This window comes from Arachis duranensis, chromosome 4 (assembly GCF_000817695.3).
Source record: "Arachis duranensis cultivar V14167 chromosome 4, aradu.V14167.gnm2.J7QH, whole genome shotgun sequence".
In the NCBI taxonomy this organism is placed as follows: domain Eukaryota; kingdom Viridiplantae; phylum Streptophyta; class Magnoliopsida; order Fabales; family Fabaceae; genus Arachis; species Arachis duranensis.
In genome coordinates, this window is record NC_029775.3 from 120269278 (window position 1) to 120295766 (window position 26489).

Genomic DNA, 26489 nt, shown 5'->3' on the forward strand with positions numbered 1-26489 from the left:
GGAGTATTTTAGTAAATTTTAAAAAAAAATTAAAATCGATAATAATTTTAATTAAACATATTTTTTGTTAAGGGTATTTTAGTAAATTTTTAATTAGAAGTATTTTTGTAAATTCAAAATATAAATAATAATAGCAGGGATATTTTTTGTTGAAATTATTTGATATTAGGACGTTTTTGGAAATAAATATTTTTTGTCCAAAAATAATAATTTTAACCTTTTAATTGAAAATATAGTCATATGTAAATTGTTTGGTAATTCGCCCCTATAAATCAAATGGAAATCAAAATTATCTAAATCTCCCAAATGCAAAAACACTTGCCTGAATGTCTCGATCTATAAACTTATATAAATTGAATTCAATAAATTGGAATTAGACTTGTTAGTAGTAAATCGAATCTAATGGATTCGGGTTCAAAACGTAAATCGAATTCAATGAATTCAAATTAGACCAAACACCAAACACCAGTAAATCGAATCAAATAGCTTCGATTTATACATGGTAATCGTCAATAGTAAATCGATTCCATTAGCATCGATTTGCTATGAAATTTTTTTTTTAATTTTTAATACTTTTGAGTTTTTATTATTATAAATTTTTGGTATTTTGTGCACTCTTTATTTTAGAGATTTTTTATATTCTTGTACTATTAGTACTCATATTTTTAGTAAAAATATTATATATACATCAAAAATTAAATACTTATGAAATTGTGTATAAATGACACTATTAAATTTTGCTTCCAATTTAATTTTTTTATTTTGAGTACTTATATAAATGACACTATTTTTACTTATTATCACTACTTTTTATAAAGTAGAAAAACTATAAATATAAAATTGATATAAAATAAAAATATTATATATACATATCTATAACAATATTGAATAAAAAATATTATATATAATATTTTTACCACAATTTTATTATGAACCAACAAGTTTCAATACTAAATACTAAAAAAAATATTATAATTTATAATACAGAGCACATTTGAGAGGAACACTTTAATCTTTTTTTATTTATCTTTTCTTCTTTTTGATAGTTTAAATTCACTAAACTAGTGAAGCAAATATAGACAATAGAAAAAAAAAAGAAAAAACACAGCACAAAATATATCAAACCCTCCAAAACACTCCAAAACAGAACTAAGAAAGTATGAAAAAAAATCAAAAACAGACTTGTTCATACCCTGGCCCAATAACAAAGGTCCAGGCCCAACTAAAAGGCCTAGTCCAAAGGATTAAGCCTAGCTAAGTACCGACCTTCACATAAGAAGTCGGTATCAACCATGACCTGCTTTAAAGAAGTCGGGCATGAGATTAGCTGGCAGATAAACACTCAATTCAAATGAGTAACCGCCCCTAAAATCTCTCTAACCGCTTCATAAAGCCATATCTTAACCTCCCCAAGATAATGGGACGGTTAACACCCTAAAGATACGGCACTACTCCAACGGTGGTTATTGGCTCACCACTATAAATACACTGACACCCCTCAGGTATCTCTAAGCCCAATACTCTCTAGACCTGCTAACACCCTTGCTGACTTAGGCATCGGAGTGTCTTTGCAGGTACCACCCCCCATTCACCCACGTATACAAGTCGGAAGGAGGCTCCAGCGTGTAAACCAACTCGGAGTTCACCCTTCGCGGACGATTGGGCCAACCTACACCATTCATTCTATTAATCTCTGGTTACCCACCGTAACAGTTATCATTGTTAAATATGATTTATTTTTTTGATTTATAATTTAAAAAAGGTTTAATTATTCTATTGATCCTTATAGTTTTGCAAAATTTTCAATTAGGTTCCTATACTTTTTTTCCTTTTAATTAAGTCTTTGCACCAATTTTTTTTTTAATTAGGTCCTTACACTTTTTTTTCTTTTATTTAGGTCTCTATACCAATTCTTTTTTTATTAGTTGGGTCTCTATAAAATTAAGCGAATTACTACTAAGAAGAACTTAATTGAAAAAAAATTTAGTGCAGCGACTCAATTAAAAAGAAAAAAGTATAGAGACCTAATTGAAAATTTTACGAAACTATAGGAACCAACAAAGTAATTAATTAAATCTTAAAAAAATCCTTAAAGAAGTCATGTTTGTTATTTGTGTATTTTTGTGTATTTCTATATATTATTTGTAGATCTATATACTATTTTCTAGAGAATGATATGGATTAAAATTGTGTTTTTCAAAAAATTTGAGTGGAGTTTGCTGGGAATTAGGCGAACTCTATAAAATTTACGAAGTTCGTCGGGAGTTAGGCGAACTTGCCAATTTTTATAGAGTTCGTCGGAATCCGACGAACTTACTTAAATGCCAAAAAAAAATTATATTTTAGAAATTAAAGTTCAAAAATCATGTTTGAAAAAATATGAATTTTTTTTATTTTATTATTAAAAAATCCCTATTATAAGGATGTGTGTATATTAATTAAATGTTCACATCAAATCAATAATCAGTACTTATATGAGATGTGAGTTAATTAGTTATGGCTGATTACAAGATCATTGAATAATGAATATCATGGACAATGCGCGTTACTATGACTCTATGAGAAGGCAGAGATATAGACCTTCGTTATTTATTTTTCTTTTTCTTTGAAAGCAATATCCCATCAAATATAAAAAGGGTTTTATATCATTTGTTTATTTTTCACGCTTTAGGCAGGTTGTTTAAAATTTTATTAATTATATATAATTTGCAAGTAATTGAACTCACTATAATATATTATTGTAAAATAAATTAAACGTCTATATATAAAATGAACAGTAAAATGTCATCTACAATATATAATTCTATGGCTGCGTTTGTTTTTTTATTTTCTGATAAATAATTAAATATTGTATATTTTAAAAATTTAGTTTTAGAGTTTTTTTATTTTTCATTCATTTAATCATTTTTTATATAATTATTAATTAAATTATAGATTTTAATCAATAACATGAAATTCTATAATTGAGGCCAAGAAATTAAAAATGAACAAATTTACAGTGTGATAATGAAAAATTACAAAATGTAAAGAGTTCAAAAAAAAAAAAGAATTAAAAATAAACACTCATCTTCCTATAATTTAATTCACTAATTAACTATACTAGATTACAAGGCTTACATTTATAATTAACTCATCAACACAAACAATTTCCAATCTTCAAAATCTCCAAATCATTCTCAAAGGGTGTCAAATTCAAATCCAAAACCAAAACTCTCTTACTATTATTATTCTTTGATATCCCATTTGGTGATGAAGACTCAAGGCTAGTGCTACCACCACTACTACTACTCATAGTAGAATTATTATTATTATTATTATTATTATTATTATTATTATTATGCAATAATAATCTTCCATTATGATGATTCAAATTTGAAGTAGCTCTATGCCTCCTCATATGTCCACCTAATGCTTGACCAATTGCAAATTCCAAGCCACAAATGGAACATTCATGAGTCTTAGGCTTTTGAGCTTCCAATTGTTGTTGTTGTTGTTCTTCCAATTTGCCACCATGATCATCCATTAACCTTGGCTTCTTGTGACTAGCTCTATGCCCTCCAAGTGCTTGAAATGAAGGGAATTGTCTGTTACATGTTTTGCACTCGAAAACTCGGTTGTTGTTGTTGTTGTTGTCGTTGTTGTTATAATTTGAAGAAAAACTTGAAGAATATGTTGCCTTAAATTGATCACTTCCTCTAGATAGTAGCATCAAGCAATTTGCCATGGTCATGCTTTCAATCACTTCTCTTTCTCTCTTCATCATGATAATAATAATAATAATATGATAAAATCTTTAATTTGTATGTATCAATTAAAAACAAAAACTTTGGAAAAATTGGTGTGTGGGTTGTAAAAAGAATAAAATTTTGGAAAATTTAGTATGTGGGTGATAGATGATGATTGAGAAAGTTTAGAGAAAAGAAGAAAACTAAGGAAATGGAATTGGAATTGGAATTTGGGGGAGATAGAAAAGGGTGGTATTTATAATAAAAGGGTTGTTGATTTGATTTTTTGATTAGGTTAATTAAGTAGTGTGTGTGAGACACTTTCTTAGGGTTGACTTTTTGTGAGTGAATGTGTGACTTTGATTTCTTGTAAAATAAGGCAAATACATACACATATGAGTTTATAATTTGTAAACTGCTGGAGCAATTAAAGCAATAATTTCATGATGGGTGGAACTTATTAAATATATATATTATATCGATTACGCGACGTGTACACTAAAATTATCAGTTATCAGTATGAAATACATACTAAAATATAAATACACATTAAAAATAAATTAAATTATACATATGTATGTATTTACACATAAATACATTAATGACTAATTTTAGTAACTGATTTTAGTGTACGAACAACATTTTTTGATATTATATATTATATATATGAGTAGTGGAAGGGATATCACTTACTTACTTATAAGGAGTTGTTTGGTGTGAAAGGAGATGCTGCTTTGAACGTAAGCATGACAAAATTGATGAGCCAAATTAAACAAGGCGGAATTAGTCTCTATCTGACTCTATTAGAGGCTTAATTAGTAAGGATTGGGGGCGGCACTAGCTACTAATATTTGCTTAATTAAACTCTTTGATCTGCTAGATATTGTTAAATAAATAACTTAGACAGCTATTATGTATTTTCATTGTCAAAATATTGTGATATCATTAATTTTTTTCTTTAAGGTGAAATTAAAGATGGTCGGTTGTTATATTTTTTTTAATATTTTCGACTTATTTAATTTTGTTTTTAAATTTTATATGAAATTAATATTTATGAGTACTTATGACGACACAGATAAAAAATATTAAAAATGAAGTTAAATTTTTATAATATTTAAAAAAAATTATAAATATTAGAGATGAAAAGTAAATTTATTAGTCATAAAATATATTTATATTGATTGTACAATAAGCACAAAAAAAAAGTTATAATTCAATGGTTAAATAATTTGTATGAAGTATAATTTGAAAATATCGAATTTGATTCTTCTACCTAATTATTTAGAATTATTTTTATTATGAAAAACAGAAATTTAAACCAAATTATTACTCCCAGTCTCTTCATATATATTGGTAAGCTTTAAATGTATTTAATTATTAAAATATTAATCTTTGACTGATATATAAAATGGATCATGAAATTGGAAAACATACATAATACATTGGTCGTTGTTCAAATTTGATTGAAAATTGAATTGTGTAAAGTTAATTAACTTTGAACAGAATAAACAATCAAATACTAACATAATCGAGATTAATTAAATAAAATAAAATATTCTGTAGTAATTAAGACTAACTAATGTATCTTTTCACATTTAACAAAACTAAAATAAAAAAGAAAAGGAAAAAAGTTTCCACGTAAAATATATAAAAATTATCTAATTAAAATTAACATTATATATATACTAAATCTCTTTCAAAATTCATTAAATAATATAATAATCTAGAAACTCTTTTTTGTGTGATAATTAGAAAACCAGACTACTTTTTAGACCAAATTAAAGCACATACATACTTCATTTGTTAGAATATTCATCGTATTTGTAAGAAAATTGAATATTCATGCATACGCTAAGTGCATATGTCATGCATGGAAGCAAATGGGAAACTGGGATACCAAATCCGATATCCAAGTAGTTCTCTATTTATTAAATATTTTTTTTAAGATTTAACATAAATAATAATTAAGTATTTTTTAGATTTATTAAAGTTTATATTAATTTTTCAATAAATTTTAAAAATAAATGAGATACTTATTTTGAAGGTTAAATTACATAGTTAGTCCTACACTTTAAGTGAAATTACAAATTGGTTCCTACATTTTAAAGTTTATAATTAGATTCCTAAAGAAAATTAAAATTCGTAATTTAGTCTATGTCAGTTAAAAAAGGTTGATTTAACAGAATATTCTTAAAATATGTTGAGAATATTCTATTAAAATAGAAAATATATTAACAATATTCTGTTAAATTAAATATTTTTTGAAAGACGATGACTAAATTACAAATTTTAATTATCTTTAGAGATCTAATTACAAACTTTTAAAGTGTAAAAATTAATTTACAATTTCACTAAAAATGTAAGACCAACTGTATAATTTAATCTATTTTAAAAGAATTTTTTTGTCATTGTGCCCGTTATATCATTTTACTTTCTATATTATTTATTGGATCTCATATATATGCCAGGAAAATAGACCATGGAGACCAAAAGTATTTGTATATGGCTTGAATATTTTATTTCTTTTAAAGAAAAGTTAGAGCACTACTTGAGAGTTGTAAATGTTAGAATCCATGTACAAATTGAAATTGCAAATTCATAACATTATTTATCCTAAAAATCACACACACGCACACACATATATATAAAAGTCAATTAGCTTTAGAAGCATCTTAATCCCATTAGATGATTTGGACATACTCTTTTGAAATCTTGGATAGATCATAATATGATATCACATATTGATATTGTTCGTTTTTAACTTTTAAGTTCCTAAACTAAATTATTGTTATGTTGACCACTTGTTAGTTGTTGTTATCTAATAGGAAATTTGGTAGCTAACTTGCTACATTACTTCAGTGAAATTTAACAGGAACTTTTGGTTCAAAGAGAGAAAAAAAACAGGTTAATTTTTGTTTTGTATTATTGGTTAAATTATTTTTTAAATCGTAATAGTTTCTCCAAATTTATAATAACTTTGTTGTGCCTATATCCTTTATAACAAATACTGTTTTAATATCAGTATTTTTTTTTAATGACAAATAAGCTCAACACACTCAGTGAAACATATAGCAATAAAAGATACGAAGTAATTTCTATATTATTTTCGACATAGCCATCAACTGAAAGATTACTATGTGTTCATAACACACACAGCAGAAGAAAAGAAAGTAATCCTTGAAAATTTTTTTGTGCTTAAACTTTATTCCAATAAACAATTATATTTTAGATCAAATCTAAATACCTGAATACGCTAGTAAAAATCTTTTTCTCCTTTGATGGTACGAAGGCACTATGCGTATCCAGACCGAGACCAATCTTTGTTGTCAACTCCTTGACCAATGGACATCTGATCTAAATTGAGAAACCTCCAAGAATTAGGCTCACATACATTTATGTGTGTAGAGGTAAAGGAATAAAACCCTTGTTATTCTCTCGTGACTTTCCTGTACTCTTGACGTACATATATATAGTATGAGATTTGTTACTGATTTTAAATTTGATTCTCAATTCAAATTTAAATCATATCTTGAAATTACAAATCTGAATCATCCAAATTTTATGAATCATATGATAACTCAATTTGAAAACAAAATCAGTTAGGATCTCATCCAAATTCAGAAATAGAATAACTAATTATTCTCAAATCTCATTTACTGTTCTCAATTACCATACTATTATTATATTCTTGGTGCTAGCAAAAAATATAATAATATTCCATTTGAATTAATATAATTATTTATTTGATCAAATCAAAATAATAATTAAATAATTCTATAGCAAAGATTAGAACACTCGTTAGTGTGTGACCCCATAGGTTCAATACTAAACGGGTAGTAAATTAGTCGTACTAAATTTACTAATCAAGGTTGGCATCTAGCAACACTCCTCAACGACCCATAGTATGAAGTAATATATTTTTACTAAGAACCTCAGAAGAACAAAGTATAATTCCTTCCATCTTTCCAGCTCTTGGTTAACCCTTAGAGTATGGTTTAATTGTCAAACTCTAACTTGTTACCATTATTATAATGAACTGTGAATGACCTAAGAAACTCATTTCTTAATTTATTCAATCTCCTTGGCCAAGGTTTTATTCATTTCAGACATTATAACCATAGAGCTCAAACTCTTTACCGAGAGTTGACGGATTCCTTATTGATTAATCATTAATTCTACAAGTATTTAAATTATACCCAATGTCTATTCAACTAGCACCCTAGGGTATTAGGTATCCGGAATCAAAGTATAATAAATACATTGTTAATTACTATGACAGTCGCATGTCAAAGAAAACTCTATTACTATGTTCATCTTGAGAATATCCTATTGACAAATATGTGGTAATTATAACCATTAGGAATTCTCAAAGTGAGTCAGTTCAATGGTCATATCCCTATATGCACCATATATATATATATAATTTAATAAATGAGATCTATTAATCTTCATCCAATGAAGATTATTATATATATATTGATCTTTTCAGATTATTAATGTCCTTTTTAATAATCGTATGACCAAGAACAATTTAGATTAAATTATAAAAGATTTATCTCTCAATATTATGATCAATATCACAATGATAAATTTCTAAATTTAATCAAGGGCCTTATTATATTAACATTTTAATATAATAACAATAACAAATTATTTGACACATGATTGATTGGATTGTGGTCATGCTATTTATTCCCAACATCAACAACATGAATTATTTTTACACCATTCCTTTGAACTACAAAACAATCTAGCAATGTATTTCACTACGATCGTTGTCTTATTCTAAAAAATGAATTCATTTCTACACAGCCATATATTCTATATAACTGAGAAGAACCCACTGACCATGTTTTACGCTTGCCTTTTCTTATAGGCATTATCCTCCAGTTCTCAAAATGTTCTCTTATGGACCCCGGGATGCACCATGTCTGACCCACATGAGCGATCCACGCACACCGAACCTGCCAAACAAACTCACACGTAACAAACAAGTGTTGAACAGATTCAACTTCTTCGTTGCACATCACACAACCATTATCATTCTAAGCAATTATGCCGAAGTTACTCAAGGGATCCTTTGTATTAACTCGTCCTAGTAGCATAAACCAATTAAACTACTCAACTCTAGGGGGTACCAGTCTTTTCTAGATACCATTTTTGAACTTGTAGCTAATGATGTCTTTCGTCACAGTCTGTTCCTGCAAAACATACACAAATGAATTAGTAGCCACACTACTCTATCTCTACTATCATTCTCACAACGTGCAAGATATCAAGCATTTGATTCAGATTGTCAATCTCCCATTGACGGAGTTTCCTCCTCCATTGGAAGTTCCACACCCATTCTATCCCATCTCAAAACCCACAATCCCAATTACGGATCATTTGTTATTTGAAATCAAGAAAAGCCTCCAAAAGGAATCTTTCAACTTTTTCGACTGTAGCCATGTATCCTCCCAGAATCTGGTTGATTTACCATCACCTACTTCCCTAGCCAGTCCATCAATCATCTTCTGTCTGACAATTTACTTTTATTTGCAGGTTACATATTTGTAGAGCTTGGGTAGACAAGCACTGGCTAGGATTTAGATTATTGCACGAGCACACAATCTTCTTTCACAGTGGACAATCTTCCTTAGAAAATCTCCACCACCACTTGAATAATAAGGCAGTATTCCGAATTGTCGCATCTCCAATACCTAGTCCTTCTAATTTCTTCGGTGCCTGTATCATTTCCCACTTTACAAGAGTTAATCCAAGTCATCCATCCTCCTTCCCCCAAAAGAACCTCCGTTGTAGTGAAATTAGTTTTTTTGCCACTGCAGCTGGCATTTTATGCAAGCACTTAATTTACTGAGAACCTTTGCTTTTCATAAACTGAGTTTCTCTTTCACATTATCAAACACTGCTCTTTTTATTTTGTTAACTAAAAAATTAAATACAAAATTAATTAGTAACAACTATATTTTTATATGAGTGTCAACAATAATGTTTGGTATATAAATAATATTTTTCAATTTATAATCAGATGTTTTTATTTTAAAATTTTTTAATTAAATTTTTACACAAATTTTAATTTTATAATTTCATTGCTATTATTCACAGTAAATATTAAAAACATATTTTTATTTATCGTACACTACTATTAAATATATCTAAGTATATTCTGTTAAGTTAAACGGTTTAATTTTATAACGATATTAAAATAATTATAAATTTAAAATTGGTATAAAAATTTAATTGAACATTTTTACAACCTAAGGATTTAATTATAAATTTACCAAAACTATAAAGATAAATATAATAATTTAACCTTTATTATATTATTTGTAAATTACATATATTAATATGTTACTTTTATCTATTAAAAAAAATGACGTCTTAAATTAGGGTTAACATACATATCCGATAATCCATTATAATTATGAACCTAACAAACGGTTCAATGAATTGATCCATAATTTGATGTGTATTACTTTACCTTTCACAAGTCACATAACCCATCAGCTTAAAAAAACAGCTAAAATGATTCTGGCTGCACATGTTCCATGACATTTTTCAAACTCAATTAAATCCCCTAATTAGTGAATATATTTTTTAATGTTTTCCAAATTAAAGAGTGTTTATAATTTCATTTATAATTAAATATTTCAGATATTACTTTCCAAATATACAAGAGTGAGATACACAGCATTAATGCAGGGATAATTATTACAAAAATAATTGTTGACTTCTATTATGGAGTAATTAGAAAAAACTAAGGAAGAGTTTTCAAAGTAAAACATATTCTCTGATCTTTTTATTATTTTATTTTGAAATTTAATGCTTTGTACGTTGTTTTGGAAATGAGTAAATTGTTAGAATAGTATATAAAAAATTATATTTTAAAAAAAATCTCAAAATATATAAAAGACAAATAAGCCTATAAAAATATTTAAATCTTAACAATAATAACAAAAAATGTATTTTTTTTAATAAATGACAAGTGCATGCATTTTAATTTGCATTTGGTAAATGACTTGTACATTTTATCCAAATTTCTGTGCAAATATTTAAATAATTATTTATAAAATAAGCACAAAAAATTGTAAAAATCGATCTCTAGACAATTTTTATTTTTTTTTGAAATATTTTCAGTCATTAACAAAAAAAATTAATTAGCATAAAATTAGCAAATTTTGAAAGTAAAATGATTTTATTTTTTATTTATATTTATAAAAAATTGTATTAAAATTGAATCTTTAAATCCTTTTAAAAAATACATTTAATATGTGATTATTTTTGTCACATTTTTAAATTTTGTAGTTTTATTTGTTATTCTTATCTTTTAAGATTATTTTTATCAGCAATATAAATTTTTTGTATATATCATTTTAATATTTTTCTCTTTTTATTTTTAATTTTGCAATTTAATGCTTCAGATGTTGTTTGCAAAAAATTAAAAAAGTCAACGACAACATTTATGATCAAACTGAAAATATTTTAAAACCATCTTTTAGAATCTTACTAATATGTATCTTAAAGATACTATAGCATCATTAAAAAATATTTTATTAAAATTATTAAGAACATAAATTTTTTATTTTTCGATATATTGATGAGTACGTAAAAAAATTAAAAGAGTTTCAATTATTATATTCTCTTAAGCTAAATCCTTTTTTATTTTAAGAAAAAATATAATAATTTATCTATATTTGATTGATTTAACTTATTTTAAAACTTTGTTTTTTTAAAGAATTTTTATGCATAATTCTTATCAATAAAAAGTTACCAAATTCAACTCACGTACATTAATTAGAGTGTATTCAAGTTTGAAATTTGATTTTTTTCTTTTTCTTTGAAAAAAATATTGTTAACATAAGTATCCTAAAAATACTTGTTAATTAGTTATAATGTTACCAAAATAGAAAATTTTAATAGGAAATGTAATTATGTTTTCTAAAAGAATTTAGATGTTCTAAAGTAATAAAGTAAATTAGTATATAAAGCGATAAAGTGATGGATCAATCACTATTAAGTTAATTTCATAAAACGTATTTTCCACTATCTTAATTTAAAAGTGATTTAGTAATTAAAAATATTTAATAACAAAAAAATATTAACTAAAATTAGATAAAATTTGTCTTATTTAATATTTACAAATATTTACAATAATTAATAAATATTAAATAAAATAAATTTTAATTTTTTTTATTTTTCTAGCATTACTGTTTAGTAATTTACTCTTTACTTTATAAATTTTCTCATTTTAATTTAAAGAATCTTGATCATTTATAAAAAGAGTAAACTATTAACATAGTTTTCAAAGTTAATATCACTGATAAAATCACTCCAAAAGATATGAAATAATAAACCATCTTTTGAAATATATAAAAATATGATAAAAATAATAAAATATTAATTATATATTTTTAAAAAAATTTAAAAATTAGATTTTGATATAATTTTTTAAATATTGTTAAAAAAATTAAGACAATTTTATTGATAAAATTTGATAGTTTTACCTCAAATGAATAATTTTTAATAGACCGAAATACTTAAAAAAATAAAATAAAAAATTAGAGATCAAATTTTGTTATATTTTTTTATGTATCATTTAAATAATTATCTAAATGTAGAGAAATAATATTCATTTTTATAAAATGTAAAATTTTTATTCTACATTATTTAGTAATATTATTTACCTTTTTTTATTATATTATTTTTCTTTTAATATTGTGGTAATAAATTAATACAATATATAAATTAGTCATTACACAATTAATAATGTGAGAGGATTTTTTTATATACAAATAAAAGAATAAATTACTATTTGTACCCATAAAAAATATAGACACTGACAAATATATTCATACAAGAATAAAATGACAATTCTAATTATGGAAAATGGCTTCTGTGTGTCAAGAGTACCCTAACGGACAAATTACATAACTAACATATGAATACTCTTGACACACGAAGACCATCTTATGTGATTATAATTATTATTTTATTCTTATATGGGTATATTTATTACGTGTATTTTTTATGAGTAAAAATGATAATTTATTCTAAATAAAAATTACACCATTAATAATGTAAGAGAATATGTAAGAGTACAAACGAACCAATCACCATACTCCACGTGGCTTTCTAGAGGGGTTACGATCTTTTTCCGTGCAAATTATTCAGTGATTGCCTACATAAGACTTACGGTTAGATCGTCTCGTCGACAATAATGAGGACTGAGGGATCCCAGAAGTTCCACGTGTACGGTGGATTCGAGTGTTTCATATATGGTAAGTTTATAGGGTGCCGCACTATATCTTTGATCCCACACTCCCACTTTACTCGTAAACCTCATTTCTTAATCCTACAACACCACTTCGTTTTCGTAACTGTCGCTTTCTCCGACGGAGTTCCACCCACCGGAAAATTATCCGGCGACTATCTCCGGCTCGGCGACTCTTACTCTCCGCCGTTCTCCGCGGTGATCGATTGTCCGTTTTCTCGTTCCATTTCCTCACTCTACTTTTTTTTTGTTGGTAAATTGCTACTATTTTTGAAATTCACATTTTTTTTTCAACTGTGGTAAATTGCTACTTTGAATTTTATTTTTTTAAAAAAATTTTGTGGTGTAGTTGATTGATTTTTTTTTTCCAAAAAAAAATCTTTCCCTTGATTTTGCAGTGCGGTGTTTTCGCTGAAGGTGGTGGCAGCGTGAATTTTTCACTCTGATCATTGTGGTGGCAGCGTGATTTCGAAGTATCCAACGAGAGAATGGTGAGCAGAAGATTCTTACCAATCAATTATTCTGATTCGTATTTGCATGCAAATGCTGTGTTTGTTGAAGTGTGCACTTTTTTTCACTGAATATAGTAATGTTTTTGTTCTTTGATTGGCACCATTTTATAATTTATATCAAGTGCGCTTCAGATTTTAATTTGTTTTCATTTTTTGGGGGCCCCTTGATATATGATGATATTGTATATATGTTTCTAGGAAGGTAGTTTCTTTTGGGTTAAATAAATTAAATTTATCATGTTGCTCGGTTCATCATACTAATTCCTGATTTTTTTTTTCTTATATGAAAGTGTCACCACGTGGTAATGAATAATGTGACTGATGCGAGATATATATGTTAGTATGTATGCCTGAAATGAAATGAAGTCCATAATGTAACTTCAATTAAAATTCTTCACTCATTTATTTCGATAGTGTTTTAATAACTGAGGCTTGTTGGTGAAGAAATTTGTTTGGGAATTTTGGTTTAAGATGTATAAAATTAGACTCTTATATAAATTTGTGAGGATCTCTTTATAAACACATGGAATATCTTACTTTTTCTGGTAGATTCTTTTGTTGATGATAATGAGGTTAACTGTATGATGTTAAACTGTATGCATGGAATAATATCAACTTGTATATGAGCTTGATTCTGAAGTTGTAAGGATAAATACTTTGTTGAACCAGATACATATGTTCTGGTCTTTGTTTTTTCCTGTTTTCTCTTTTCAGCATAAAAGCTTATGGCTGCCACGGGATTCTGGCTGCTTTGCTGGAGAAAATTTGGGGTATGAGAATTCTTCCAGAGTTGAACAAAAGCGTGACCATCAGTGGTTTATGAATACAGGTGAACCAGAAACATTCAGCAACAAGAAACAAGCAGTTGAAGCAATTGGTGGTAATCCCTTTTCAGGAGTTTCCCATGTGAATGTTTCTCCATGGGACACCAATTCAGGGTTTCACTCTGTCACAGGTCAATTTTCTGACCGGCTCTTTGGATCTGATCCTCGACGGGCAATCAATTTGGTTGATGAAAATCTGCTATCAACTGGAAGTGGAAGTTTGAATGTGGCTAGAAGGGATGTTGAGAATCAATCTCGTAATGAACAATCTTCCGGCTTGTCAAGATCTCATGCCATTGCAGACACTTCATCAGATCCCAATTTTGGTGGCATCAGAAGGGTTAAAGTCAATCAAGTCAGGGATTCTTACAATCTCTTGCCTGCTTCCATAGGGCACCCATATAGTAGGGCAGATAGTAGTACAATTTCAATAGGTACAGGCCACAATAGGAATGATGCGAACATATCGTTGGGATCAGCTTATAACAATGGGAATGACAACACCATTGCAATGGTCAGTGGAATAAGCAACACCAATAACAATCCTATTTCAATGGATCGTCCCTTCAATAAAGCCGATGGGAGTTTTATGCTGATGAACCAGAAGTATGGCTTGTCAATGAGTCAGCCCTTTAACAGGGCAGATTTTGTACCCATGGATCAGTCATATTCAAAGGGGCATGAGAACTTCATACCAGCAGGTCCAACTTACAGTAAACCAGGAGAAAATTTCATAAACATCAGTCCTTTCTATGGCAAGGGCCTTGAGAATTTGATATCCATGGGTCCAACATATATTGGTACCGATTCAAACATCCCACCAACATTGCCCCCATTTGAGACTGGAAATTCTAGCTCTTTCCTAGCAGGTCACAACTATAATAAGGGTGTGAGTGGTACCATGCCCTTCATTGCTTTTACTAGTAATCCTGAGCCCAATCCCTCTGCTGGAATCACAAACGGCTATAATCTATTGATGGGCGATCAGATGAATCCAAATGCCGAACAACCTGTAAATAATACTCAAACAGCTAATACTCAGATTGATACTACACAGAAGAACAAAGAGAAGAAAACCAAGAAGGCTCCATCTAACAACTTCCCTTCAAATGTCAAAAGTTTGTTGTCAACTGGTATTTTTGATGGTGTTCCTGTGAAATATGTTTCATGGTCGCGGGAGGTAAAGTGTGTAGTAGTTTTTTATCTTGAGTTATTTGTGAGCTCTTGTACTTTTATATGGTAAGGTTTCTTACATGTCAGATATTCTACTTGACAGAAGAGCCTGGGGGGAGTCATAAAAGGAACTGGGTATGTGTGTTCATGCGATGACTGCAAGGAATCAAAGGTTAGCTTCTCAAATGGCTTGAATTCTGATAATCTGCATATCTGAGTGTGCTTATAACATTCTGTCATGCAGTGTCTAAATGCATATGAGTTTGAGCGGCATGCTGGTGCCAAGACCAAACACCCTAACAACCACATATACTTTGAGAACGGAAAAACCGTCTATGGTGTGGTTCAAGAGTTGAAAAACACTCCCCAGGAGATGCTCTTTGATGCAATTCAGAATGTCACTGGCACCACCATCAACGAGAAGAACTTTAGTAGTTGGAAAGGTAACAGAGATTTTAGTTTCTTGGTTGTGGTTAAGATCGCTTGGATAGCTATATCTTTTGATTCAATTGTCCGTGCTTAGATATAACACTAATTCTCGTGTCTTTTCTACCTTTGTTCTGTTTTCACCCCTCTGAGTAGCATCATATCAAGCTGCTACAAAAGAGCTTCAGCGTATATATGGAGCAGATGAAGTGATCATCACACAATCCTGAGTCCAGTTTTCTTCATGGACAAGTTCAGAAGAAATGGTAGATTTGCAATCTGTTCATAGTGAATGAATAGCAGCTTCATATAGTTTTTTTGTTTCTTTAAGAAAAAAATTAAAGGTTGAGCTGATGCTCCTTGTAGGAATTTGATTTTCCATTTCATGGTAATGATTAATGAAGGTCTATTTTGAGGTTCAGACTTCAGTATAATCTTTCCATCAAGATTTGCTCATGCCTTCTTTGCAAACAATTAACGAGTCTCTTATTAAGTTTCTTTTTTTATTTCGATCACAGTATCAAAATAGAAAAACTCACGTTAAGTTTAAAGAAGACAATCAATGTGAGCTTCAATTCAATGCTAATATCTTAATACATGGGGTTTCTGCTTTGTTGTCTAAGTGCACTTCTTACTGTTATCACTGTTTTCTTAATACTCAATTTTTGTTTTGAAAGGAAACCATTCACACGCTCATGGTGAATACATAATAATAATGATAAAGGTAAAGTATAATTTTTGTCTTTGAAATTTGTTAAAAATTTTAAAAATACTTCTAAATTTTATTTTGTTTCAATTGTGTTAGAAGTTTTCGATTTGCATCAAATATATTCTTAGCGGCTAATTTTTCAATAAATTTATGATCAATTTAGCAACAATTTCATAAGAACAACTTTCAACATAAGCAAAACAAACAAGATATAGTTGTTATGCATTATTACAGGATTTATTCTAAATTTTTTGAAAATTTAGCTGTATATTTGATGCAAATTAAAAATTCAAAGACAAAAAAACAAAATAAAATTTAAAAATATTTTTAAAAATTTTAACAAATTTCAAGAATAAAATATACTTTACCCTAACGATAAAAATTTATTTTATGGTTAACACAAAAAAAAAAGGTAAACAAAATGGGATTTTTTTCGTTTGAGTAATGATAACCTAAGTTGCCTAATTTGCTCATGATAATCAATGACAGGATAGAAAATTATTAAGTGGATTTACTTTATTAGTGCATAGTCTTATTGTAGCACATATTAGGAGTGTGCATAAGGCCCAAAAAACACAAAAGGAATGTGCATTAACCTTGAATAGATATTATTTATTTTATTTTTGTTTGCAATAAAGACATATCATGTTTTTACATATTTGTAAAGTTTCTGAACAAATTCAACAAAGTTTTCTAATTTCTTTTAATTATATAAAACATTTAAGTTGTATACTCGATTTTATTTTATTTTCAAAATCAAAGAAAGAACCACTTTAAATAATAATAGTATAATTCGATTTTATAATTATTGTTAACCACCAAGAGTTTATCTTAAATAAAAGCAACACCAAATGAGAAAAAAAGCATTGTGGCTTTGCACTATACAAATACTAACAATAATAATAATAATAATAAAAGGAAAAATGCATATTTAGAATGGATAGTGAATTGGTTGGTTTTGCATGGCTTTGTGAACAAGCTCACTCTGCTCCTTCTGATGAATCTTATAGAACCCTGTTGCTGTGGCTGCAGATGGGTTACGACCAACATATTTGATGTCTTCCATGGATCCTCTTCCCAATGTTTTCATGCTTGTCCAAAGACGTGGTAACATGTAATAATATGCTCCCATGTTCATTGGTTCTTCTTGGCACCAAACTACCTCTGCATCTAATAGTTGAAAAAAGTCAAAAACAAAGGAATGTGTCAATTAGTCAATGCCTTGTATCACAAGTAACTTGAACAATGCAATGATACTCCTTTTATATTGTATGTATATTCAAATATATGATTTAAGAGTGCATAAACACAGAGAAAGTACTTAAGGACGTATATATAAGCTATGAATTGAAGCACGGACACTTCTTTGATTTGTCGTATTAGACACATTTCGGACACAACATTCATCGACTCGTCTGACACGTGTGTCCTTTTATGTCTAACCGTACCTTAATAAAAAAATAAAAAATTCTTCTTCAAATACGCTTGGTCACACTTAAATACCATTACATATCAACGTATCCAACCTTATTCTAAATTAATTTATATTTTAATATCAATAAAATATCAAAATATCATTACAATTTATCTAAAAAAGTATATATGCAGTGTCCGAGTCGTAGTGTCCGTGCATCATAGTATATAAGTAATGTTATTTAGTATCAAATTTTTATAAGTTAGAACATAATGAAACATTTATGGAGATATAACTTCAATCAATGTTGTACTTTCTTGCAAGAAATTGATTCTTACTTGGATATCTTTTCAACTCTTGTTGAATGAGATCATATGGAAAGGGACAAAGTTGTTCAACCCTACAAATTGCAATATCTTTTGCATTGATCTTTCCATGTTCTTCATCAAGATCATAATATACCTGTAAATACATTGAATGCTTATTAAATATCACAATGAAGCATAAGAGTAACAGATATATTGAACTAAGAACATTCCTTTAAAGTTATCAATATTATGATCTGAAGAGAGAAACAAACCAAAAGAAACAATGAAAACTAGAAAACTACCAATCTTGTTATTCAAATAAAGAAATATAACTTCAATCATGATCATAAAGAACCTTTCCAGAGCAGAGAATAACTCTTCTAACACCCTCTTCCAATTGAGAATGGTTGTTCTTGTCCTTTATAAGGCGCATAAATTTGGTACTCTCTTGATGTTCATCATTTCCTTCAACATCTCCAAATTCAGATATCTTTGATTTGCATTCCTTGTGACGTAAAAGGTTCTTAGGGGACATCACAATTAGAGGCTTTCTGAATTCCCTATGTATCTGAAAAGTATATTTCGTCGTATTTAGATACACTGATCTAAGAATATACTAGAAAATGACAGTGACAGATAATAGGGGTGAGCACAGGTAGCAGGTACTTCCGAATCCGAACCGAACCAATTAAATTGTTTCTGGAACCAACGGGTAATCGAGTTTAACTCGAACCAAACCGATGTTCTTGATTCGGGTATCGGTTTTAAGGGTGCGGAATCCAAACCAACCCGTGAACCCGATTATATATTAAATAAAAAAATTGGTGTTTAATTAAACAAATTGTATTTCCATTAGACAAAGATTATTCACTATTAATATGCTTAGATTTTAATGAATTTAGTTTTTAATGTATTTAGTGTTTAATATATTTGCATTATTTCTATTGATGTTATTGTTAAATTTTTAAGATAAAAATTTGATTTTTTTTTTTCATGAATTTCAAAGTTATCGGGTACCCAGTTACCCGAACCGAACCAATATATTCTTAATCAGTTTGGTTTAATTCGAGTACATGCATAAAAAGATGCAAATTCGAATCAAACTGAACCAATTACATTTTAATCGATTCGATTCTAATTTCACCTTGAACCGAACCAAACCGTGCTCACCCTAACAGATAAAACAGAAAAGAGGAAATATATATACCTGGCGGCGCAAAACATGGAAGTAATTAGCAGGAGTTGTGATATTAACAACTTGCCAATTACATTCCTGGATTTGCTTGGTAACCTTTGGATCCATCTCAGGTATAACAAAAGGATTTTCATTACTCATCTGCAATATAAAGCATTGAATAATCAATGTCTTAGTTTTTAGACTAAGCCTTGTTATAAATTTAATAAGTTAACAAAAGTATATGATTGAAAATGGTGTCAATTATGAATCTTTTGCCTGAAGAAAACGTTCCAATCTTGCACTTGAGTGTTCAGGTCCTTGGCCATCATAACCATGAGGAAGCAACAGAACAAGGCCGTTTTGGCGAAGCCACTTCGCCTCGCAGGAGCTCAGGAAATTGTCTATGATCACTTGACCTCCATTGGCAAAATCACCAAACTGAGCTTCCCACATCACCAAGGAATGTGGATTTTCCAGTGAGTAACCAAATTCAAATCCCATTACACCAAACTCTGAAAGAGTGCTGTTGATAATAACAGCAGAAGATTTTGTTCAAATTTAAGACCAAGAACACATATAAGTAAAAATATTAAAGGTTTTAATTATTCTAGAAGTTCTTATAGTCTCACTCAATTTCCAATTAAACTATGAAAATCTAATCGAAAATTGAGTAAAATTATAGTAGTCTAGCCATGATTGAAGGAAAGCTTGAGATATGAATTATGAAACTTTTATTACCTATTGCATACTGTGAACATTTCTTTTCTTTGGTTTGGATTAACATGATCAAGAGGACAATACTTCACACCAGTTTGTTGATCATGAATTACTGCGTGGCGATGACTGAATGTACCTCTTTCAACATCTTGACCACTCAGCCTAACATGGTTACCTTCTGCTATTAAAGTAGCAAAAGCAAGTGCTTCTGCAAAACCCCAATCTATGCCTTCTCCACTCTCTAGCATCTGAACCCTTTGTTCATAGAACTTTTTCACTGCTCTATGAGGTGTAATATTATCTGGTAGAGTTGTAATTGACTTGCCAATTTTCTTCAATGTCCCTATCTTCACCCTGCATAAGAGCATACATGTATATATAAGTTGAGTTCTTTGTGGAAAATATCATAGTTCATAAGGACTAATGGTGTGTTTGTTTAAGTTTCCAAAAACAATGCATCTACAACAAAAATATTCTGTATAATTAATAAAAAATGTGAGAATTGATTATTTTGTTTTCCCTTTAAGCTGAAAAGGATCACATACCCTGTGTTTCTAATTGGTGAAAGTTGATCAGGTGACTTGAATCCGGTCCAATTTGCAGAAAGCCAATCCTTTCGATCCGGAACATGATCTTTGCTGGCCAAGAACTCATCATTGAGGATTTTATTAATCTTGTTGTGTATTCCATCAACCTCTTCTTGTGTCACTACTCCTGATTCTACAAGTTTCTTTTCATAGAAATCTAGAGCTGTAGGATGGTTCTTAATAACCTGCATTCAAGAAATTACTATTACTTGTGCCACAAGTAACACTTTTTAGCAGCTAAGAAAAATTTCAAGAGAAAAAAAAAAGAGTTCAATCTTACCTTATACATCATAGGTTGTGTAAGAAATGGCTCATCAACTTCATTGTGGCCGAATCTGCGATAACAAACCACATCAACCATAGCATCTGAATGGAAAGTCTGTCGCCACTCGGCTGCCAGCTGGCAGGCGCGCGCGACAGCTTCCATGTCATCCCCATTTACATGGAAAACCGGCGAATCGAAGGCTTTTGCAATATCAGTACAATACTGAGAAGATCTTCCAGAATCTGGATCAGTTGTAAAAGCAACTTGATTGTTGAGGACTAGATGAACAGTTCCACCAGTAGAATAATTTGGAAGAGCACTTAGATGCAAACTTTCATATGCTACACCTTGTCCTGGTAAACTACCATCTCCATGAATCAAAATACTAATGTTCTTGATTCTTTCAGAATCATTTGAAAAATATTGTTTAGCTCTAGTTTTTCCTTCTACCACAGGATCCACTGCTTCTAAGTGACTAGGATTTGGTACTAATGAAATATGCACATTCTTCGAATTTCGAGTTTTATGATCATAAGAGGCACCTAAATGGTGCTTAACATCACCAGTTCCAGTGTATCCTCTTTCGTCCGGCGAGTTTAAGGTGCCGTTGAATTCGCAGAAGATTCTGCGCAACGGCATCTTAACCACTGTGCCTAAAGCATTAACTCTGCCTCTATGTGTTGTGCCTAAAACTACATTTTCAGCTCCGAAATCTGCAGCTCTGTCTATCACTTCCTGCAAGCCTGGAATCAGTGTTTCGGCGCCTTCTAGGCCGAATCTCTTAGCTGAACTCCACTTGGTGCCAAGGAACATCTCATACTTCAAACTCCAAGCAAGCCTTTCTAGGATCACCAAGCAATGTTCTCTGTCGAATTTCGCAGTTTCTTCACTTTCAATTCTGTCTCTTAGCCAATTGCATTTCTCAGTGTCTGCAATGTGCATGTATTCATACCCAATGGTGCCACAATAGGCCTTTTCAAGCCTTGTTAGGATGGACCTAAGGGTCCGAACCGGTTGATTCTCGGATAAGATCCCTGAAATCTTCCATGCCCCTAAGAAGAATTCTCTGTCAAGATCAGATTCAGTGAAGCCATAGTTTGCAGGATCAAGTTCTTGAGGAATCTGTCTTTGTCCCAATTCTAAAGGGTCTAATTTTGCTATCATGTGACCATACATTTGATAAGCTCTTACCAACAACATCAAACTCATGCTCTCTTGAATCTGTTTGGTTGAAACCTGAGAGATTCTTGAGGTGTCATGGCCTATGTAGTTTCTAAAGAAGATGTCCCACGACTCGTCGACACTGCTCGGATCGGCTTCCCATGCCTTTTGAAGCTCCTCCAAGTATGTGCTGCTGCTTCCATACAAGAAGCTATCTGTGAGCCTTGAAAGAGGCACAGGGCTTGGCTTATTAGGAGCAACAGCTTGTGATTTTGGTGTGAAATTTGTGGCATGAAAGGTTTTCTGTTGTGAAGAAAGTACTTGAATTCTTGGTGCAAAATTCCATGCACTTCTTTGAAGAAGTTTCCTTTTAGTTATAGCAGTAGCAACTCTAAACCATGCCATAGTTTTGAGTTTTCACTACAAATTCACTTCACAAGGAACCTATGTTCACCAAATACTGAAAAAAAAAGCACATTGGTTTATCAGAATCAAAGATAAACCAAAATATCTGTCATAGTATAAATTAATACATTTGGTATATTAACAATTAAACATATCTTAGTAAAATTTATATCAAGATCCATTGAGTTAGAATGCAATATATTGCCAAAGTCAAAGATATTTCACAAGAGATTATCTCAAGTGATTTCTACAACATTGAGAGAGTAGATATGTTCATGAGAAACCTCTTACCTTTGCAACTTGTAAGTATTACTGCCCTTAGTTCAAGTGCAAATGTATAAAAGAAGTAGAATTTGTGACAAAAAAGAGTTGTAACTTTTTTGAGTTTATTCTAGACAATGATAGACAGAACTTGCATGCTCTTTTACAAATAAGATAACCTGCTTTTTTATGTTGACAGCTTTTAATGTCATTGTATATTAAAAAATGGACACTTTACTGTACAGATTGAAGTAGTATAGAGAAAATATAATTCTTTTTATAGTTATTTTTTATTATTTTATAATTATTCAAAATATGAGTCTTATCTTTATTAATTTCTCTCCCATTCTATTAAAAAAAAAATCTGTAAACTTAATAATTCACCATTAGAAAAAAGATAATAATTTTGTGAGTCAAATTAGTCAAATTCAAATTCTAAATAGCTACTTCTTCTACACAAAGCTATTGATAACTATGAACCTTTTTCATTTATTAATAATTAATATGAATTTGAGTGAGGATTTCCTACCAAAAATGGTCCATTGCTGACTACTCTAATGTCCACGTCTTCAAATGCACAGTATATGGAAAAGACTAGAAGCCAAATTAGGAAAGAGAATCTATGCCAGGTACTCGTAAAAAAAGGAAAGGAAAATAAAGAATCTATGACAAATGTTTCTTCTTTCTCTGTCTTTATTGTCTATTGGAATTGTTATTATTAATACAGTTGGCGATAAGTGTAGTGTATCTATCAACAATTAACTAAAAGTTTGAAATACCACCATAGTCCAAAAGGTGTACTTTCTTTGGTCTCCTTATGAATAATAACAAAAATGCTATACTTATACTAAAATAAGCTATTGTAATCAATTAGAGTGGGATCTATGCAATGCGCGAAGAGAATAATTAATATGAGAGATTAAAAAATAAAGAGTAGTAAGAGTTTTAATATGTATAAGTTGTAGAATTTGAATATTTGTAACTGAAATTTTTTATAATTATTATTATTATGACACTTTTAATGTATGTTTATTGCATTTAATTAGTACTTGATGTTTCAATTGAATAATAATAGATAAGAGCTTTTTGTTTTAATTTTTTTAAAATATTTTATTAAATAGTGATTGGTTAATTTTCATCTTTTGTTAAGTCATTAGAATTGCTGATATAGCATCATTAGCAAAGAAAAGATGGCTTAAACTCATTGTGGAGAGAGTTGGTATCAACTTTTATATATTATAAATAGATTATCAATGTATTTATATATAAATACATGTATGATTTAATTTATTTTTAATGTATATTTGTATTCAAATATATATTTTATACTAATAACTAACTTGGTAGCCGATTTTAGTGTACATGTAGCATAGTATGAATAATAATAATAATAATAATAATAATATGAGTAATGAATAAGAATAACAATAGGAACTTTATATAAAATATTTATTTCCAAGTAAGGAAAATTAGTTTCAATCCATATTATTTGATGTGTGTTGCATGGTTTCTCAAAATCTTACGCCACTAATATTCCAAGTATAAACGTTTTTATTATATTATTATAAAAAAATTTAATTATTCATTTATTATTAGTTTGATTATTTTACTATGATAAGTGTGATTATTTAGTTAAAAAATGATGTGAATCAATATAATATATAGTAACTGATTTAGTATTTGATTTTTAGTTTACATATATTTTTTTTGTATTTTTTATACTATAGTTATAACACAATAAGCTAACAATAATATTAATCACTCATTCAAAAGGTGTATGACAATAGTTTTAAAATTTGTAATCACTTATCTCCTTTGTAAGATAATCTTTGTTGATTATTGAGACCACTCTCTTTTTTCCCCCTTATTTTATTTCTTCTTCCAACTTCCCTGCATTTTTATCTCACTAAGAAATCCATTAACAGATAAGGATTTGGATTATCTCGTTGAAAAAGAAGACTACAATATGAAAATATAATTACTTTTATAATTTGTAGTATGACACATGGTTAGTGACTTGTATTCTTAATTTTATTATGTAATAGTGTTGATTATAAAGATATTTTAAGAAATATAAAATTAAATAAATATGAAAGAGCAGTTTCTCCCTCACTTATTGATGTCACGTTTGTTTTAACTCAATTAAGATCCATGTTCATTGAGCTTGGGAGCTATGTTATCCAATTTTCTACCACAAAACAATAAAAAGGTTGTTAGGTAGCAGAGTTAACAGGGACAAAATGACGCAACTAAAATTTGCATACGAGAAATAAATAAAACTAAACAAGAATATAAATAATATTAAAAATAATATGATAAAGTAGTAAAATCATAATCTCTCAATATATAGAGAAGTATGTAATACTCTTACATATCATAAAAATTCATGCAAAGAAATTACACATAGAAAAGTTTTTCTCTTTAAGTTTCACTCACTAATTTTATGTACAAATTACACATTATAAACCACTTACATAAATTGTACAAGTGTGTGTACTAGAATCTTCTTTTACATTTATCTTTATTAAGTTGCAATCTTTGACTAGAACTTTTGACTTTGCAAGTTGAACAACTTGTCAAGTAGTTTCATGAGTCTTTTAACTTGATAAAAACTATTTGTATCTATAAAGTATGGACACTTCGCTGAGTTCTCATATCTGCGTGTCGGACACATTTCGGACACGACACTCGTCCAACACGCGTGTCAGCTGTGTCCAACTGTGTCTTAATAAAAAATAAAAATTTATAACATATATTCTTATTTAAAAATTTAGCTGGACACACCTAAATACCATCACGTGTCAGCGTATCCAGTCTTATTTTTAACATATATTCTTAAAATAAATTTAGATATAGTATATATTATTATTTATTAAAACAAAAAATATTTTAAATACTTGATATAGTTAAAATAAGACATTAAAAATAATTAAAAAATTTAATTTATATTTTAATATTAATAAAATATCAAAATATCATTACGATTTATCTAAAAAATACTTTATATTTTATACATCTAAAAAATACTTTATATTTTATACCCGTATTGTGTCCTGTGTCCGTGTCAGTATTGGTGAATCATAGATTTGCATCAAACTTGATTCTAGACCAAACTTAAATTCTATAATGTTCTTTAATTTTTCTTAAAATTTCATCATACTCCACTTGTATCACTTATAACCTCTAACCATTTTCATTAACTTCAAACCAAAAGAAAAATTTTACTTCTTATTTTCACAGAAAGTCATATATATCAAGCTTACATGCACTATACCCGAGTTATATGAAAGCTGAAGAAGAAAAATATATAGGAGAGAATGCTGGCCAAGTTCCCGGGGCTATTCTACCAAGCAATAATGCCACCGGAATCACAAATTATTGAAGATGCATTTTCAAATTACAAATTATAGGAAACAAAAAGTTTGAAAAATATCAACACTTTAAGGCAAGAAGCCTTTGTGGGTTCTATATGGCAATGACCTCTTATCAACTAAGGGGAAGGGGGAAAAAAGAAGAAAAAAACTGCATAAGTATACAACCGAGTCAGAATA

At 29.1% G+C, this 26489-nt stretch overlaps 4 protein-coding genes across 7 annotated transcripts in view; 1 reads left to right on the plus strand and 3 right to left on the minus strand.

Annotated features, from left to right (window-relative positions):
* Window positions 1-3077: 3077 nt before the first annotated feature.
* LOC107486331 (zinc finger protein ZAT11-like) lies at window positions 3078-3936 on the minus strand. Its single transcript, XM_016106876.3, has one exon. It carries the CDS (start codon window positions 3761-3763, stop codon window positions 3134-3136), a length of 630 nt encoding a protein of 209 aa, XP_015962362.1. The 5' UTR covers window positions 3764-3936; the 3' UTR covers window positions 3078-3133.
* A 9121-nt stretch (window positions 3937-13057) lies between these two features.
* On the plus strand, window positions 13058-16344 carry LOC107486410 (uncharacterized). 4 transcript variants are annotated; one of them, XM_016106941.3, is made up of 6 exons: window positions 13058-13207; window positions 13398-13490; window positions 14217-15515; window positions 15612-15680; window positions 15753-15951; window positions 16091-16344. In XM_016106941.3, the coding sequence occupies exons 2-6, from the start codon at window positions 13488-13490 to the stop codon at window positions 16162-16164; spliced, it is 1644 nt and encodes a 547-aa protein (XP_015962427.1). In that variant the 5' UTR covers window positions 13058-13207; window positions 13398-13487; the 3' UTR covers window positions 16165-16344. The 4 variants fall into 4 exon arrangements, with proteins under 4 accessions (XP_015962427.1, XP_015962426.1, XP_052116036.1 ...); XM_016106940.3 differs by having other exon boundaries at window positions 13060-13252; XM_052260076.1 differs by having other exon boundaries at window positions 13060-13252; window positions 13417-13490.
* A 1183-nt stretch (window positions 16345-17527) lies between these two features.
* On the minus strand, window positions 17528-23101 carry LOC107486409 (uncharacterized). The gene is made up of 9 exons (XM_016106939.3): window positions 22969-23101; window positions 21127-22732; window positions 20805-21031; window positions 20281-20613; window positions 19819-20065; window positions 19573-19701; window positions 18721-18933; window positions 18396-18519; window positions 17528-17813 (listed from the first exon to the last, which is right to left on the minus strand). The coding sequence occupies exons 2-9, from the start codon at window positions 22675-22677 to the stop codon at window positions 17575-17577; spliced, it is 3063 nt and encodes a 1020-aa protein (XP_015962425.1). The 5' UTR covers window positions 22678-22732; window positions 22969-23101; the 3' UTR covers window positions 17528-17574.
* A 3128-nt stretch (window positions 23102-26229) lies between these two features.
* The window catches only part of LOC107486408 (uncharacterized), a gene marked incomplete in the record, with an annotated part of 5584 nt that continues 5324 nt past the window's right edge, over window positions 26230-26489 (minus strand). Inside the window, 1 exon segment of the mRNA XM_016106938.3 lies at window positions 26230-26460.

Coding starts and splice junctions, on each gene's coding strand:
- LOC107486331 (XM_016106876.3), bottom strand. CDS start 3,763: ATGATGAAGAGAGAAAGAGAAGTGATTGAAAGCATGACCATGGCAAAT.
- LOC107486410 (XM_016106941.3), top strand. Junction 15,681..15,752: donor ATGACTGCAAGGAATCAAAG/GTTAGCTTCTCA, acceptor TCTGTCATGCAG/TGTCTAAATGCATATGAGTT. Junction 15,952..16,090: donor GAACTTTAGTAGTTGGAAAG/GTAACAGAGATT, acceptor CCCTCTGAGTAG/CATCATATCAAGCTGCTACA.
- LOC107486409 (XM_016106939.3), bottom strand. CDS start 22,677: ATGGCATGGTTTAGAGTTGCTACTGCTATAACTAAAAGGAAACTTCTT. Junction 19,702..19,818: donor GATTGGAACGTTTTCTTCAG/GCAAAAGATTCA, acceptor TTTATATTGCAG/ATGAGTAATGAAAATCCTTT. Junction 18,520..18,720: donor TTATTCTCTGCTCTGGAAAG/GTTCTTTATGAT, acceptor ATGTATTTACAG/GTATATTATGATCTTGATGA.